General features: G+C 42.6%; 1 protein-coding gene across 3 annotated transcripts in view; it reads left to right on the plus strand.

Moving 5' to 3' along the window:
• The window catches only part of LOC104595092 (ras-related protein RABF1-like), a 45,313-nt gene extending 28,029 nt beyond the window's left edge, over positions 1-17,284 (plus strand). For 2 of the 3 annotated variants that reach the window (XM_010255674.3, XM_088898328.1), the window contains 3 exons: positions 16,023-16,112; positions 16,263-16,349; positions 16,995-17,284. In XM_010255674.3, coding sequence (XP_010253976.1) covers positions 16,023-16,112; positions 16,263-16,349; positions 16,995-17,033 — 216 coding nt within the window. In that variant the 3' untranslated portion in view covers positions 17,034-17,284. The remainder of the gene's footprint in view (positions 1-16,022; positions 16,113-16,262; positions 16,350-16,994) is intronic. The other variant, XM_088898329.1, reaches the window with a different exon arrangement.
• Positions 17,285-18,945: the final 1,661 nt, after the last annotated feature.

Consider the following 18,945-nt stretch of genomic DNA (forward strand, 5'->3'; position numbering starts at 1 on the left):
TATTTTATTAGGATGAATGAATGAACAACATTACCAAATTGAGGGTAATGAACAACATTACCCTGAAATGCGCCTTGCCTGTGCGCCTAGGCGCGCCTTTTAAATCACTGAGGAGGGGGTGTGGTTATTGACTCTAAAAGATGTCTTGTGCAACAGTGATGATGAGACTGTTGACCACTTGTTACTGCATTGTAGCTTCACTCACAAAATATGGGTGAGGATTCTCAGAATTTTTGCAATCAGAAGTTGCTGCCCGGAATCAATGGCTGATTTCGTCAACAACTGGAGGGTACAAGGTCTAAGAAAGAAAGGGAAAGTTCTACGGCATCTGATTCCAGGTGCTGTGTTATGGTCGATATGGCAAGAAAGAAACTCAAGGATATTTCAAAACAAAAGCTGTCAAGAAGAGGAAGTGTGGCAGAAGATTGTAGGGAAGCTGTTTTCCTGGTCTTCGACTCAGCTTAAAGTTGTCAGTTCTTTTTACAGTTCTCTTTTTGACTTTGAAAGTCTGTTTGTATCTCCCATTGGATTTGTAGTTTGAGTGCTGTCTTTGTACCTCCATTGTACAACCTCTGGTTGTACTTTTCCTCTTAATGAATTGATACTTCTCAAAAAAAAAAAAAAAGACATAAGCCCAAAACATAGAATCCCTATTCACCCCTTGCTTAGCTAGCCCGCCAGCAAAGGAATTTGCAGTTCTTTTAACCCAACTGTATTTTACTTCAATATCCTTTGCCAACCAATTAATTTTTTCCTCTCATTGCTGTATTTCCACAATCCATGCTTATCTTCCTTTAACCAGTTTACTGCCACCTCCGAATCTCCTTAAAAAATCAGCCTCTTAATGTCTAGGTCTCTTGCTCTTTGGAGCCCTTCCAGTGCTGCTGAAATTTCGGCCCTAAGAGAGTCACCCTCTCCAATTGGGTTGGAGAAAAGGGCTATAGCATTTCCTTCCTCATTTCTGAAAATCCCCAAATACCCGATTGCCCTGGATTCCCAATGCTACTGCCACCAAAGTTCAACTTTATATAACCGATAGGGGGGGGGGGGGGTGGGGAGGGGTCCAGGAAGGACTTATGATCCTCTTAACCTGGGCTGAATTTGCTGTTTCTTTCCAATTTCTCAACAAAACATCCACAAAAAAGTCTGTAAACAGATCCATGGATTTCAACTAGTGTACTACCCTTAAGTGGATTAACTCTATCAAGTTCTCAACATCCCTCTCCCTTTCCAAAAAAATCCTGGAGTTTCTTTCTTCCCACAAAGACCAACAAACAGCAGCCCTGACACTCCACATGATCCTACCCCTTTTCACTGGCCAGTTGAAAAAGGATGGAGAAAACAGACTCTGTACACCGGGGGGGGGGGGGGTCCAGCTACACCCAAAAAGGGATAAAGCCCAAACCCAAACAACTCTGGCATAGTGGCAAGACACTAATAGGTGGTACCCAGTCTCTCCATCAGCTTGGCAAAGATGAAAGAACACACCTATGCGGGGATAAACAAGATTTGGGTCTTTTTCTTTGAATTAGATTGCAAGTGTTGATTCTTTCCAGAAAAGCTTCCCAACAAAAACTCCCAACCCGAGGAGGAATAGGCTTGCACCATATCTCTTTAACAGGGAAAGGCATCCCATGGGGAGTAGGTTGCTGAGTTAGGGATTGGAAGAAAGAGGCGCAAGAGAAAGAACCCGAGGGGAAGGGGTCTAGATTCTACAGTCTTCCTTTAGAGGGTCCAAAAACACATTTTCAAGGAGTGTGCTATGAGGGACAAAGTATTTCCTAGGTCAGTATCCCTAACAGCCCTTCTCAAACTCAAATTCCACCCAAACCTAGAGGTTGCATCTGAAGGGACAAGAAAGGAAGAAATGGGCTCATTCTTTCGGTCAGAGAGGGCATACAAAGAGGGAATTGGCTCATCTAAGGTGAATTCCCCACCCAAGTTTGTTCCCAGAATTTGATAAGTTGAATTCAATTCATACCCGGTTCATTGGGAGAAGACTGGAAGAAGGTTATGGATGGCTTTCTAAGGAGAAGTAGTTGTAGTCCTTGCCAAGATTCTAAGATCCCACCCATTGTCCTCCAGCCCATGAATGATAGCCACCATCTTTGCCCACAGTTCGTCCCTTTCTAAGGGAAATCTCCATAACCACTTCCCCAACAGTGCCATATTCCTTTTCTTAATATTCCTAATCCCCAACCCTCCTTGCCTCCTGCTTCTAGATACCACTTTCCATCCCACCCTATGGTCCCTCTTTTCCTCACTTGGCTCCCATAGAAAGTCCCTCATCAACTTTTCCAACTTATTAGAAACTTGTGAGGGGATCTTGAAAACTGACAGGAAATAAACAGGTACATTGGTTAGGGTTGACCTGATAAGTGTAATCCTCCTCCCCAGAGAAAGATAGTTTTTCTTCCAGGTCCAGCTTGCACACCACTCCTTTCTTCTTAGCTTTCTTGAAGGCCTCCACACTCTCATTTGCTATTAAAATTTGGTCAGATATTTGTCTTCCGTTCACAAAGGCTCCTTGGTTAGGTTCAACAATAGTAGGGAGAACTTGCTTGATCCTGAGAGACAACACTTTTGCAATTATTTTATATAGATTGTTTAACAAGCTAATTAGTCTAAAGTCTTTCAGTTGTGTGGCATCTCTCTTTTTAGGAACCAAAGCAATAAAAGTGGAATTCAGACCCAGGTTAATTACCCCCTACTATGGAACTCATCAAACACTAACACTAGGTCTTTCTCCAATATTTCCCAACAATCTTGATAGAAAGCCATTGTGAACCCATCTAGACTCGATGCCTTTGTTCTATCCATTGAAAACACTGCCTCCTTTATTTCTTTAATTTCAAATTTCCTTTCTAACCATTCACTGTGATCTGGCCCTAAATTTGGCCACTTCAGACCCTCTAACCAAACCCTCTCATTTAAAGGTCTTCTGAAAATAGATTTGAAATGGTCTACAAAGGCCCCTGCTATCTCTATCGAATGTGAAATGGTTGCCCCCTCAATTTCCAATTTGGATATAAAATTCTTTCTTTTTCTGCATTTGCTAAAGTGTGGAAGAATTTAGTATTGCCATCCCCCCTCTTTTAACCATTTACATTGAGATTTTTTGTCTCCAGCTAATTTCTTCCTTTTAGCAAGTGATCCTCCAATTGTTTCTTCAAGATCCACCTTTGGTCCTTGTCCCCCTCCCCAAAAAGACCCCCTTCTTTCTTACGATCCAGCTCCTCAATCTTCTCAACTAAAACTTGTTTTCTTTCTTCCAATTTTCCAAACTCCAGTAAATTCCATTCTTTGATCCTAAGTTTCAGGTATTGGAGTTTCTTATGAAATTTCATTCCTTCCCATTCCACCGAGGGGTTACATTGTGGTGAGTTTCCGCTCACCTCAGAAACCTCTTCGAGGGAGGCTTGACCTCCTGAAACAGAAGATGGAGAGAAAAGAGAGAAGGGAGGGAAGGAAGAAACTGGAATCAGGGAGAGGAAAATTAAGGGAGAATCATTCATTGCTTTCATTATGTGATGATGGCCTTATATAGCTGGCCTACAGGTGTAATATCATAGGGAATATTCTCTGATTTCTGAATAACTAACTCTGGCAGATAACATGGGTGGAAAATCTTCAGGTGGCAGAGTAACCAACTCTGAGTGTAACAAATTCTGGGGCTCTGCCACCTGGCTCCTCTGTCTTCTTGTGAATGGCTGATAGGTGGCGGCCTGCTCCACTCCCCTAGTGGGTTCTGGAGGGGGTTTTTGGGTCTCAACAGTTCTTCCCCCCTTAGCACTGACCTTGCCCTCAAGGTCTAGGTTGGGAAACCTCTCATTCAGCCTTAGATAAGGTTCCCATGTGGCCTCTTCTGGAGGCAGATCGGCCCATTCAACCTTGGCTTCTGGCACCACCTGCCCTCCTCGCCGAACCCATCGGAAATCCACAATCTTGACAGGCTCCGTGTAAATGTCCCCTTCATCTGTAAATTGGGGTAAGTTCGGTGAGATAGGGGTATGATTCCCCACAACTTTCCTGAGAAGTGAAATGTAAAACACCGGGTGTAGCTTCGAGGTAGCAGGGAGGTCCAATCTGTAAGCAACAAGGCTCACTCTCTCCAGCACCTTATAGGGCCCATAATATCTGGGAGCTAGCTTGTGCCAAGCCCGTCTCATCACTGAGACCTGGCGGTAAGGTTGGAGATTAAGGTAGACAAAATCACCTACCTGAAACTCTAGTGGGCGGTGGTGAGAGTCATAGTAGGCCTTCATCTTTTGCTAGGCTTTAGTCAAGTTGGCCTTGAGCAGTCTAAGGATCTCATCTCTAGCCAGTAGGCGAGTCTCTACTTCTGCCATCTTAGCCGACCCAAATTCATAAGGTAATATGGGAGGAGGTTCTCTGCCATATAGAGCCTTGAAGGGTGTCATTCCTGCTACTGACTGATAAGTTGTGTTGTACTAGTGTTCTGCCCACGGAAGCCAGTGAGCCCACTGTTTGGGCTTCTCCCCTATGAAGCACCTCAGGTAGGCTTCTAAGCACCGATTAAGAACTTCAGTCTGTCCATCCGTCTGGGGGTGGTAACATGTGGATGGGTGCAGTTGGGTTCCTTGCATTCGGAAGTATTCCTTCCAGAATGAACTTAGGAAGGCAGGGTCACGGTCCGATACAATGGATCTTGGTGTCCCATGCAATTTGGCGACGTCCCGTATGAAGATGTCAGCCACCGTTGCTGCGGTGTAAGGGTGAGGCAGGGCAGAGAAATGGCTATACTTGGTGAGACGGTCAACTACTACCATGATAACTTCCTTCCCTAATGAACGGGGAAGTCCGGTGATGAAGTCCATGAAGAGGTCTTCCCATACTTGCTCTGGAATCTTGAGGGGCTGTAGGAGGCCCGCGGGAGACTGTGAGGAATATTTCTGCCGTTGACAGGTCTGGCATTCAGATACATAGTGTAACACATCCTTGCGCATACCTACCCAATGGTAGTGGTTGCTGAGCCTCTTTAGAGTCCTTAGCACTCCTGAATTTCCTCCCAAGGAGGAATCATGAAACAACTTCAATAGTTCAGTTTTGTGGCTGGAATTTGGAGCAATCACGAACCGTCCCTTGAAGAAGAGGTCTGGTCCCACAATTTGGTACCCTGCAAACTGGGAAGGGTTCTGCCTTAATTTTTCCCTAATGTCCTGCAGCTGCGGATCAGTCCTTGCTTCTTGCCTTATGGTTTCAAACAAGGGAAAACTGGGCTGAGAGTAGGTTAGTTGGGCCAGCTCTTCTACCCGTGATAAGGCATCGGCTACCCTGTTAGCAGGCCCAGGTTTATACTCTATTCGGTAGTCGAAGCCCATCAGTTTACTCAGCCACTTTTGCTGCTCTGGAGTGTGCACTCTTTGTTTTGCTATATATTTCAAACTTCGTTGGTCTGACCTTATGATAAATTGGCGTCCCAATAGATAGGTACACCATTTATGGACTGCCATTACCACTATCATCATCTCCTTGACGTAAGTGGACTGGTTCTGGTGGGCGGCTGATAAGGCCTTGCTGAAGTAAGCAATGGGCTGTCCCTTCTGCATCAGGATGGCCCCCACCTCTGCACCTGAGGCATCACACTCAATCTCAAAGGGCTGAGTGAAATCTGGAAGAATAAGGACTGGAGGGCTCGAAACTGCTGTCTTCAAGTCTTCAAAGGCCCGTTGGGCTTCATCAGCCCATTTGAAAGAATCCTTCTTCAACAGGCGCGTTAGAGGGGCGGCCATGAGCCCATACCCCTTAATGAAACGCCTATAATACCCTGTAAGCCCAAGGAAACCCCTGAGAGCCTTAACAGTAGTGGGCTTGGGCCATTTTTGGATGGCCTCTATCTTTTTTGGGTTTGCCATGACCCGCCCTGCTGCAACCACATGGCCTAAGTATTGTATCTGTTTTTGTCCAAAAGAACACTTGGTCATTTTGGCATGTAATTGATGTTCCTTTAGAGTGGTGAGAGCAAGTCTCAGATGTTCCATATGGGTGCCCCAGTCCCTGCTGTAAACCAGAATGTCATCGAAGAATACTAAAACAAATTGCCTTAAGAAAGGCCTGAAAATGTCATTCATAAGGGCCTGGAAGGTGGAGGGGGCGTTGGTGAGCCCAAACGGCATAACCAGGAACTCATAATGGCCATCATGGGTTTGGAAAGCGGTCTTGTGGATGTCGGCCTGGTGAACCCGGATCGCAGATCCAGTTTGGAGAACACCTGTGCTTCTCCTAACTCATCCAGCAGTTCATCAATGAGGGGTATCGGGAACTTGTCCTTCACTGTAATCTGATTCAGGGCCCGGTAATCTACACAAAACCGTTAACTACCATCCTTCTTTTTTACTAGGAGTACAGGGGATGAAAATGGGCTGGTGCTGGTTTGTATATGCCCTTTGTTCATTAGCTCTCTTACCACCTTCTCAATTTCTAGCTTCTGGAAATAGGGGTATCTATATGGCCTCACATTGGCCGGTTTAGAATTTGGTAAGAGGGGTATCTGATGGTCATGGGCCCGGGGTGGAGGTAATTGGCTTGGTTCCTAGAACACATCAACAAACTGATCGAGTATCGATCGTAGTGCCTCGTGTTGGGCTTCCGTGGGTTGGTCACAGCCTTGATTGTTTAAAGTTGGAGCTGTGGGCTGCATGCCTAAGTGCATAAATAAGGGCTGTCTAGTATCCTTGGAGGTCCGTAATATGGAAGTTACAGTATCACCTTGGGGACTCAGAGGTCGCACCCCTTGGAAATGGCAAGCTTGACCATCTTGATAAAAGTCCATTGTCATTTTGGCCCAATCACATAGTGCCGGCCCTAGGCCACGTAACCAATGAATTCCCAGAATAATATCAGCCCCTGAGAAATCCAATGGGTGGAGATCCACCACAAAATAGTGGCCTTGTATAAGGATCCTTTCCTTCTTGCACACACCATCACATGTCAACTGACTTCCATTAGCCACATAGATTGAAAAGAGTGGAGTGGGTTGTATAGACATACCTAGTTGCCTTGCTAATCGGCAAGTGATGAAATTCAGGGTTGAGCCACTGTCAATCAAGATCATCACAGATCGGCCCACCAACCTTCCTTCTACTCGCATGGACTGAAGAGGGTTGAGGCCCATGAGGGCGTGTAAGGAGATCTCGGCTCCCCCCGGTTCTGGTTCAACTGAGATCAGTTCACAGTCTTCTACGTTTTCTTCCGGTTCTTCCTCTGTCTGAAGGAGAAACACTTGCTGGACTCGACACTTATGGCCCGGTCCAAACTTGTCATCACAATTGTAGCAGAGGCCCTTCTCGCGTCGGGTCTGCATCTCAGCCCATGAGAGGCGCTTGAAGGGCACAGTGGGCCTGGACAGAATGGACTTCTGAGAATCCCCAATTTGTTTCATGGGTTGCTGTTCGGTCCGCTGGGGAGCCCTCACATTCGGGTAGGAAGGCTTGCTGGTTCTGCGCATGCTATCCATCTTCTCTTCTTACAGGCGAGCCATTCCCACCGCCACCATGATTGTCGCTGGTCGAAGAGCTCTCATTTCCAGGTGGATGTCTTCTCTGAGACCTCCCACGAAACACCCTACCAGAGCCTTCTCCGGCCATCCATGTACCCTGGTCACCATTCTTTCGAACTCGAGTTGGTAGTCTGCTACTGTCCCGATCTGTTTTAGTCAAGTGAGGAGTTCGTCGTAATCCACGAACGCCGTCGGCCCAAAACGGATGCACAGGGCTTCTGTGAACTCTGCCCAAGTTACCTGAGGATGGGTTTGTCGATACCACTGAAGCTAGAGAATAGCATCTCTTCTAGGTGGATGGAAGCGATGGCGACGCGCTGGTGTGCAGGGGTTTCATGATACTCGAAGAATCTCTCTGCTCTGAAAATCCAAGGAATGGAATCTCCACCAGAATAGTTGGGAAAATTGATTTTAGTAACCTTTCCGGCGGGGTAACCCCCAGTTCCCTGGCTACCGGAAACAGAGGCATCGGCCCCTGTTGGATGACTGGTCTCACCGGATTGTTGTTGGGAGGCGAGGTTAGAGATGACCACCTTGAGATCCCTGAGTTCGTTCAGTACCTGATGGAACCCAATCTCAAGTTGGTCGACTCTGTCTTCCATGGTAGAGGATCTTGTCTGCGGCATAGCTGGTTTGCAACCTTGCTCTGATACCAACTTGGTGAGTTTCCACTCACCTCGGAAACCTCTTCGAGGGAGGCTTGACCTCCTGAAACAGAAGATGGAGAGAAAAGAGAGAAGGGAGGGAAGGAAGAAACTGGAATCAGGGAGAGGAAAATTAAGGGAGAATCATTCATTGCTTTCATTATGTGATGATGGCCTTGTATAGCTGGCCTACAGGTGTAATATCATAGGGAATATTCTCTGATTTCTGAATAACTAACTTTGGCAGATAACATGGGTGGAAAATCTTCAGGTGGCAGAGTAACCAACTCTGAGTGTAACTAATTCTGGGGCTCTGCCGCCTGGCTCCTCTGTCTTCTTGTGAATGGCTGATAGGTGGCGGCCTGCTCCACTCCCCTAGTGGGTTCTGGAGGGGGTGTTTGGGTCTCAACACATTGCTCCCACTAATCTTTGACCTTCTTGATAAAGCTCGAATGGATTAGCCACATGTTCTCAAATCTAAAGGGGGTAGGCCCATCACTCCTTAAATTTTCCTTACAAATCACCATGTGTGAATGATGGGAGGTAAGTCTAGGGAGTGTTCTAGAGTTGATATTCCCCCAATGTTCTTCCCAATCAGTTGAAAAGAGGAACCTATCCAACTTGGAGCATATTGAGTTCGACTGAAGATTGGACCTTGTAAAAGTGTTGTGCAAGAAAGGGATCTCCTTAAGCTCAAAGGTTTCCACAAATTGGTTAAATTTCCTCATACTTGTGGTCACCCTTTGCCTAGGGTTATTGGTCTCTTCTGAAAACCTTATTGTGTTAAAATCCCCTCTGACACACCATGGTCCTTCCCATAAGCCTCTGATGTCTCCTAGCTCTTTTCACATTTTCTTTGTTTCCCTATAACCATTGGGGCCATATACATTAGTTAACACCCATTCAAAACCACCCTCCACCTACCTGAATTTCAAAGGGACTGAAAAGTTACCTATCAGTTCCTCAATCCCCTCCAACACATCTTTTTTCCACAATGTTACTATTCCTTCGAAAGCTCCCTAAGGAGGAGCATCTGCCCACTTTATCCCCCTAGCTCTCCAAACACTTCTTGCCCATTTTCTGTTAAAATCCATCTGTTTGGACTCCCGAATTAGTACCACATCTGGATCAGCCTTTCTTATCACTTGTTTAAGTGTTGCTCCTTTCCTTGCACTGCCCAGACCCCTGAAATTCCAACTTAACAATTTCATTTTAACCTCTTTATCTGATCCTTTCCTTCACCTAGATTCTACTTGGCCCCTTTTCTTCTTTCCCCTTTCGTAAGAAAACTCATGTCTCCCTCTACATCTCTCTTCAGCCTTTCAACTTCACTTAACTTCTTTTTCTTTGTCTTACTTTCCTCCTTCCGTTTTCATAGAAAAACTTTTAAATCATTTGGATTCTTCAATTTGCATCCCAGCTTCCCCACAAATTCTGTTACCGAGTCATCTAAGCTAGAATGATCTTGCTCTCCCCTCCTGTTCTCACCTTCATTTTTTTCCCTCTATCTCCTCATCACTCCCTTTTGTTTCCCCATCGTCCTCTATCCCTCTATCCCTCTCCCCCTCTAACTCCTCCCTCCTACCTCCCCCTGCAAATTCCATGTGCATTCGTTTACAGTGGCTGCATTGTCATGGGCCTCCGACTCCTGGATGGGAAGGGAATCTGGGACAATGGACGCAGAGCACTCATTAGTAGTAAAACCAAAAAAAACAGAGTTACCTGGGGGCTGTCGAGGAGTAGGAGAAAGGGTGGAAGGATGGACTTCAGTTGTCTTTCCCTGTTTTGGTATATGTATGCAATCTGTCTCCTTGGGTTGGTGGGAAATCAATTCTGTCGCATTGGCAACAAAATGATCTCTTCCCTTACCCAGTTGTTTAGCCCTCTGTGGTTCGTCCCCGGTTTGCTTTTGAGGAGACTTGTTTACTTACCTATCAGTGTATTGCACAACAAGGATATTTGGTTGGGCCTTTCCTGTTCTTGGGGGTTGGCTTTTCTACCTGACAATTTGATGATGCGCTACTCCTTCAAACTTGCGTGCTCTGCCTTCTTGTGTTGGCCTGTACACCTGTCCCTTTGTTTTCCCCCATATTGGTACCTGCACACCTTCCTCACTTCCTAAGCTCGAAGCTTTATCTGAACTTTCCTCATCCCTCGCATCCTCCACTCTGCAATCAATCCAGCCATCATCTTCTTCCTCCCTGTCCTCCAATCGACCCCTCACATACTGTGGGTTTGGATGATCTGGAGACTATCGCTTCTCACTGTTCTCTCTGGAATCTTTTCGAACAGTCCATTGTAGCGAGCTTCCTTGGCTTTCTCTGGCTGAGGTTTGCTGCTGCACCCCAGAAGCTTCGGCTTGAACCTTTTTGGATGATGATAGACGGGAAATCCTGTCTACAATCTTCTTTTTGTTGCCCCGATCCATGTGACCAATTAAGTTGTCACATGGGTTGGTTTGATTCTTTTCTAGTCAACCTGAGCCTCCAACGCTCTTCCCTGCTGGTTCGGACCAAGCGGCTTGGCAGGTCTTAATCAGGCTCCCTCTTTTGCTCGCCGCCTCAGCATAAGAGGCTCGGCCATGCAGCAGCTTAATTCAAAAAAAATTTGAATTAATTCCCTTAATGGGATTACTTGTTTTTTGGTTTTTGGCCTGCGACTGTCCCAATTCCTTCGTAATACTAATCTGCATGCCTCCCCTCTCTTCCATTCCCCCGACACCACGTGTGCTCCAACCTGCCATGTCACCATTGTCTTCAACCTCAGGAAGACTTCCGCAAAGTGACACTTCATCTCCTGAAGCCAGCCATACGTGATACCAGGTTCCTGAATTCAGCCATACGAGTTCTTGTTTTTTGTATAAGAGTTGCTCCTTGTTCCTCTCTTACCTTCCTCTCACCATTACTGTGAAAGGAATGCAACCTATTAGCAAAAGATGCCCATCCCTGCCCTTTCTTCCCCTCTGGCACACATATCAGTTGTTTCTTTCTTAAGGTTTCTTTTGAGAGAGAAAGTTGCAAGGGTAAAAATGTCTCTAATAAAAAGACATAATTGCTACTCTTTCTCTCTTATTCATAAGATATCAAAACTATAGGGATTTTAGGCTTAGGAGTCCATACTAAATTATTGCTGGAGCACACCCAAATATACTTGCAGAAATTTGAGTGTTTTTTAACCCTTCCCGGGGAGGCTTTGCAAGAATTGACAAAATTTTTTGGTAGCTAATTAGTTATGGATATGTTGACCATCTGGGAGAAATAGGAAGATAAGGAGTCTTTGCAAGCTTGATTTAGAAAAGGTATATGGCGCTATAAATTATGGATGAAGATTGCAATCATTTGTTGATTCACTGCTCAGTGGGTTCTGCTATCTGGAGACATTTCCTGTCAGGCCTGGAGCTCCATTGGTGTATGCCAATCTCTGTATTAGACAGTGATTTGAAAGGCGCGCCTAGGCGCACAGGTGAGGCGCATTTTGGGGTATGCGCCTTGCCCTGGTCCTAGGCGCACCTCTTTCAAAAGGCGCGTGCCTGATGCGCCTTGCGCCTCAGCCCAGGTGTGTGCCTTTTTAAAATTTTGCGCTTTTTGCTGTTTTTTGAGTCTAACGGCTGGGTTCATTCATTCATTCATTGCAATAAAACATCTTCTTAAAAGGCAATGAAAGTTGTGAAATCATTATTTTTTATGTGAGAAATAAGAATTTCAGACCCTAACATAGACTTGTTCGGGCTTGCCTCGAGGGGCGTGCTACAAAGGTGACTCATAGAATCAAGAACGCAATATGTTATACATCACATTAACTACTTGAAGCAATGCAATTAAGGAAAAAAAGAGATTGTGGGTTTTACATGCTTGAAAATGCTTTATATTTTTGCTTTTATTTTTAAATTTTCATTTGAATACACTTTACATGTTATGTTTATGTATTTTAATTTTGGATAATAGGTTTTTTAAATCATTTATTTTAAAATTTAAGTTTATATTTTTATTAACATTATGTTTAATATTTTTTGGAATTTTCTGACTTTTTTTTTGATTTTTTAGCTTTCTTTTTTGTAGTTTTGTGCCTTTCTTAAAAAGGCGCGTGCCTCGCCTTGTGCCTCAGGCGCAAATTGGCCCTTGCGCTTTTTTTGCGCCTTGCGCTTTGAAAACACTGGTATTAGAGCAGCTGTGAAGCTGGGAAGTTCAGGGTTTATCCAAGCTGGCTAGGTGTACCTGGAAAGTCATTCCTGGAACCATTTTCTACACAATCTTGTCTGAAAGGAATAGGAGGATCTTCCAAAACAAAGCTAATGATTTGGATTGCCTGATCTCCTTTGCTTTTGGCCGAGTCATCTCCTGGGTTGCAGCAGCCAAGGGTCTTCAGAACTCAGTTTTTAGCTCTCAATTGAGATCTAGGAATCTGTTTGAGTTATGATGTATTGCAGTGTTCCCTAGTGTGTTCGGCTCCTTGACTTTGGGGCTGCTGTTGTAATTTGTAGTTCTTTTAGTAAGCTTTTACATTACCTTTTCTCAAAAAAAAAAAAAAGGATTCTTGGGTTACACTATAAAGAGATTTTTTTTTTCCTGCACAATGGTAGCAATGATGCCTTAGTTTATGTACTTTGTCACCCATCTGTGTCATCATAAATTGTCTGGTGAAAGATTCTTTCAAGCCACAAAAGGCCTTAGAAAGGTGGTTCTTTCTTCCTTCCATTTCCTAATTGGTGGGGAATGTTGGAAGTAGACTAGTAAGCAAATAACTTCTTCAGTTTGCTTATAGCAACATCCTTTATGTTTTTACGGTCAAAATTTCTTGATTCAAATTCTTAATAGTGTTGTTACATACTTTTAGTGGTTTTAGTAAGTATGCTTTCATAAAAAGAAGCTAAGTGCAATTAACCTAGTTGAGGGTTATACAGTTTGCTAGTATCATGGGAATAACTAAACTATGGATCAGGAGAGGGTGACAAATTGGGACAGAAGTGTAGTAGGAGTATCAAATCTGAAAGCTACTAAATATACCGGTTTCCGAGTCTATGATCTCTGTTTTAATATTCAGAGCATCTATGAGAAATTGAGCACCGCTATGTGTATAAAAAGGTCATTACCTAATGCTGGTCCCTGGTATCTAGGGTCTTGGGACAGGTAGACTGGATATGAGCCTAACCATCAGCATTGTTTAGCACAAAGTGGTCAGCCTCAGACTTTGAGTAGGTTAGGGCCTTGGCATTGGATTCGGAAATTGTAAGGAAACTTGGGATCAGCGCATGAGATTGGCTGAAGAGGAAGCAGATTTGAATTCAGAGAAGGCATTTCCAAGCATGAGACAAGGTTTGTAAGTGCAAAACTGCAAATGAAGCAGTAAACTCAACAACAATTGAAGTGAAAGAGTTTTCGTTGAGAGTGAAAATGTAACTAGGGAAAAGAATTTTGAGAAAAATAAGCATATAGTTGAGGGTGGGGTTTCTGTTGCTTCAGGAGAGTTTATTGAAATAGTCGAAGGGAAGTTGGGCAAAGATTTTGGGTGGACAAAGACCTGAAGTGAGCAGAGGTGGACTACTGAATAAGATAAAGCCAAAAATAAACTTTCTTTGTACACAAAAAATGAAAAGTTTCATACACTGAACAGCAGGTACATGTGACAAAGGTTTATGGATGAGTTTTACCAAGGAGGCTCAAGGTCTTTTGGTGATGGGGGTGGTTGATTCTTCTGAAATACAAGCAGTGGACATTTTGTCAGATCATGGGAAAGAAGATTTGGAAAAGAATGAATCGGATAAGGAAGAAGAAGGACCAGAGATGCAAGAGAACCATGTTTTCAGTATTGATAAGTTTTATTTTTTATTTACTATAAAAAAAAGTGGTCAGTCTCAGACTTGAACTGTACTTTAACACTTGACAGCTCTAGATTTTTCCATTGCACCAAGCAATCATTTTTGTTTTGTTACTTTATACAAAAATGTCAACTCCTTCATTCCACCAGCTACCATCCTTGGACTGACAGCCAGATTGAGGTAATAAATAGGTGTTTGGAGATGTACCTAAGATGCTTCCATGGGGTGTGACATCCTTTAAGGCACTCAGCTCTATGGGTGTGATTCCCCATATGAGAAAGGCTCAACTATAGTGGCTGAAGTGGAGGAGCTCACTGAGAGGGATGACATGACATCATACAATCACTCAAGAATCAGCTGCTGAGAGCACAACAGATTTTGAAGGCTCAATATGATAAGAGTCATCGTGACGTTGAGTATCAAGTCAGGGGTTATGTTTATGTAAAGCTTCAGCCCTATTGTCAGTCTACAGTTGCAAGATGAGCCTGGTAGAAAAGTTTCACCTTGCTTCTTTGGCCCTTTCATGGTAGTAGAGAGGGTAGGAATGGCACTCAAATGTGAAGCACAAGGCTTTGGTGAAATCTGGCCAAGTAAGGTGTGGATGAGATCTGTGGTACCATTGGTACCAGAATATTGCCTTCTTCCAGATTGATGGCCAGGTATGCTGTATTCAAAATATCTTTCTGCTCTGAAAATCCACGAGATTGGGTCATCACCTGAAAATGTTGGGAAATCCAACTTAACTGATTGGAAACTGCAAGTCCCTGCGATCAGAAGCCGCTGGAAGAAGATCCTTCATTCTTACTGCAGCAATTTCCTGATGTAGAGAACTTCTCACATTGTGACAGTAATGCTGATAAGGTCTCCTTAATATCTTTGAGATCACCAACCAACTTGTGCATCTCCACCTCTATTTTGTCTACTTTTTCCTCCATGGTAGCCGATCTGGTTACTGTCATTCTCCAATTGCAGCTAAGATACTAATTTGGTAGGATACTACCTATCGTATGGGCTATTCAAGGCAACCCAACCTCCTAAAACAAAGAACAGAGAGAGGGAGAGAAGAGAGAAAAATGGGTAAGGGACTAACTGCCTTACCTCTCAGTGGCTTCCACTATTTATACTTATTTACATTCATAATGTTATCATGTTTTACATATTGCTGGGCTTCTACTTCATTTTATGTGATTTCCTAATGTAAATATATTTGATTGGTGGGCTTGGGCCTTTGCTAACATGAGCTGCTCCTTTGTCTTGAGTCTTAGGCTGCTGTTGACTTGGAACTGGGTTCTTGATTTGAGTTTGAGTCTGGGCCTGGGCCTGGGCCTGGGCCTGGGCATGGGGCCTATCAAAGTGGCAATTAATCGTGCCCTGATTCCTCAAGGACAATCTAATTTTGTTGTGAGATTGTTGATTCTCCATATTGTCGCCTTATAAGAAAATAGTTCATTTAGTATAATGCTTGATTCTCCTGATAAGTTTGTATTGTAATTTTTCCTTTAGGCTGCATTTGTTTCTGTGTAAGTGGATATAAAATTTTCTAGTCTGAATTATGTCAACTATTATTTCTGCCCTTTTTATAGTGAAAACTTAGTTTGTACTACAATTTAATGTTAGCTCATCAAAGCATAGCAACAAGGTGCACCTGGATTCAAGTGATGCACACTTCACAGAATTAGTCTCATTATAAGCTATGGCATGCCTTTTGAGGCGCTGCATGTGTATTTGACAAATAGTTGCTTTTACCAATGCATTTAAAGACACATATATATTATATATGCATATGGCAAGTATTACTTTTAATTGTAGTTATGATGTATTGTAGGTGGTTTAGTGTGTTTGGCTCGTCTTGGGGGCTTTGGTTGTAATCTGGTGCTCCATGAATAAAATTTTACCTTACTTTTCTCAAAAAAAAGTATTACTTTTAGTTGCTTGTGCATTTGACAAGTCAGAAATGTTGAGTTGGAGAAGTAGTTGCTTTCAATGATACTCTCTTTTCAACTTTTCTTTTTTCAAGCGACTTATTAATTCCAAAATCTTATAGGAATTACAAAAGCATGGGAACCCTGATATTGTCATGGCTTTGGTAGGCAACAAAGCTGATCTTCATGAGAACCGTAAAGTACCCGTTCAAGTATGTTTGTTTGTGTCAGATTTATGCACCAGCTTTTTTCTATATTTTTCATGAAATGTGAATTATTAAATCAAATTTAATTTGCTATATTTCATGAGCTTCTATTAAAGAGAGTGGTATAATTCAATTGTTTATATTTTGTTTGTGAAGGATGGTGTGGACTATGCAGAGAAGAATGGGATGTTCTTTATTGAGACATCTGCAAAGACAGCAGATAATATTAATGAGCTGTTTGAGGTATGTGCCTGGTCTTTCTTTTCTTATTGTAACAGCAATTAAGGCTTGAATTCTTTGAATTCTTAAATTTGACACAAGTGAAAATGACAACTTTCATATGGAAATCTAAACTCAACTGCCTCTTCATATGTAAATACCAATGCTTTGAAAACTGGACGGAGGTCAAATGAGAAGGCCAGCCAAATGGCATTTCATGGTTGAATCAGTCTGAATATTAATCCATCCCAAAACCATTGACTGGTGACACTGCTGATCTCTGGTTTTAATGATTCAATTTTCTAAACATTTGTAAATACTTTAAGCAACATATCCAGAGTTGCCAACTCTCAGAGCCATGACGGTTCTGTTTCTTTTGGATGTGGCAGTTGGTGTAGAAAAATTCAATGATTATACCATAAATAGGATTTACATCTACCATGCTCCAGTAAATGTTTAGCTTCAATTTTCAATTTTCTCTTAACAGAAATGACCTCCTTTTGTTGTAATTTGTCATTTTCTAAAGCCCTTTTTTTGTGTGGATACAGCAGTGGTTACAAATTTGGCATGATTAATATCTTTATTGTGAATTCTCCTTGCTAGTTGCCTTTCATATGAAAATTTTCATTTCACGTGCAATGTGGAATTTGATGTTTTCTTCCTTGGCAGGAAATTGCTAAACGTTTGCCCCAAGTTTCCTCTTCATGATTGCAGATGGAATATCAATTGTACTACAGAAGTACAGAGTACAGAACTTATATGTCCTACAACTTAATTGTAATATAGAATTTGTTTATAGTGTTTATCACCCTGTGATCTTTGTTCTATATTATGCTGGGGGTTTTCTGTTGGATTTGACCATTAGATAAAGATGTTAGATGTGCATTATACTAAACAAGGGACTGTATGTAAGCATAGGTTATTTGTGATGTCTAATGCAGAATACAGAGAAAAAGAAACCAGTCCTTGCAAAGTTCCCCAATTTTCTTGTCATTGAGCAATGATTTTGGGGCAATGTAAGTCTTGCCCAATATGGTTCAGTGAATATTGGCGATGACCCAGTAGTTCAGTTGGTCACTTATTTCTTATCCCTCCGTTTGAAAGGTGCGCCGAAGGACGGGGCTCTCTGCATTATGATTTCACTGATTTGTGAATGCCGGTGGGGGTACATGCATACATCCCTGCCACTACCGATCCACATTCACTAATCCCGCGCCCCTATGGGGCCAAAGCCGCATCACCTCTGTTTTTCATCAATGGATGATCCAAAAAAAAGGTTCCGTTTCCACCTCTGTTTTTCATAAAAAATATTTTTTATTTATATCAAAGTTTTAGAAACCGACTGGAAATGATGTTTGGACCGTCTGGTTCGAATGGATGGCCTATTTTAATTAAAAAAATAAAAATAATTAAAATAAAAAATGACCAAAACCCATTGAATGGATTAACTGTATCGATGGTTTGACTGTTCGGGTCAATTGTTGAATGATTCACTGGGTTGAATGGCCAAAACCATTCAACGATTTTTGGCGAAACAGAATCAGTTGCAAACCAAATGGTTCTATCATCTGGGTCAACCGTGGTTCGAGAATTCTGATTTATATTAGTGACTAGTGAGTGAGTTGATAGGTTGGCACTGTAATGAATAATGAGTTGCACCACCGAACCGACACGACTGAGGTTACGTGAAGTAAAACTGTAAATACTAAATAGTACTGTACGATTGTACAGACATGTTACATCATCAAACTGAAAAATGCCACCTGTGCCATTAATCTCATGGGTTCTCTACTTTTTTTATTTTTTTGTCAGTAATTTTCTCCCAACTTCCAGACAAAAAGACTCCTACGCTCTTTGTTTTAATTCAGGGAAAGATAAAACAGGTAGGGTCAGGGTTGTAACCAATGAAAGCAAATTCCTTGGATTATCACTTTGCATAAATGCAACCATTTCTTAATCAGAGCATACAAAAGCTAAGTTTTACTTGCTTTGTATGAGACTATGAGTATGACTCATCATGCTGTATGAGGATTGCTCTCTTAACTTGTTATATATACGCAATAAGTTGCAGTTTTGTGTGATAACTTGCAACAGAAATCTGTGAATTAATGGTGAATTTGAGTCATGAGCTTGGGAGTTGATTCATAGAGAAACAGATAAAACATAATACGGTACAATAACTGTGAGTCACTTTGGACAGTCTCTTTATAATTTTGCTCAGAGTGGAGGGTCAGTAGGCAAATCTTTAAGCAACCCATTTGTCGATATCCTTGCACATTGACACTCTTATATAGCATTTTACTTTCTCTAAAACAAGGATGAAATGCATTAATCGGTGGCAACAAGAAGATAGCTCAGAGAAGGATGAAGAAGAAGAAGTTGCAGGTACTGTATTTTCTCTCTTCCTCCCGGGTCTAAATTAATTCATTGAAATGAGCAAGCTAGCATTTACCCCAATGCTCGACTCGGTCTGTCTACATTTAAAATTTTAGATGTTTATGTAGTGGTCACTTTTGATGCTTTCAAATTTAGGGTTTGAGTCCTTTGAATTTGACTATCTAGATGAACCCTGAAAAATGGATGGCCTGGATCGAACACTTATATATGGAAGGATAATTTG

The sequence above is a fragment of the Nelumbo nucifera genome, chromosome 2 (assembly GCF_055504915.1).
Source record: "Nelumbo nucifera cultivar China Antique chromosome 2, China Antique-T2T, whole genome shotgun sequence".
Classification (NCBI taxonomy): Eukaryota; Viridiplantae; Streptophyta; class Magnoliopsida; order Proteales; family Nelumbonaceae; genus Nelumbo; species Nelumbo nucifera.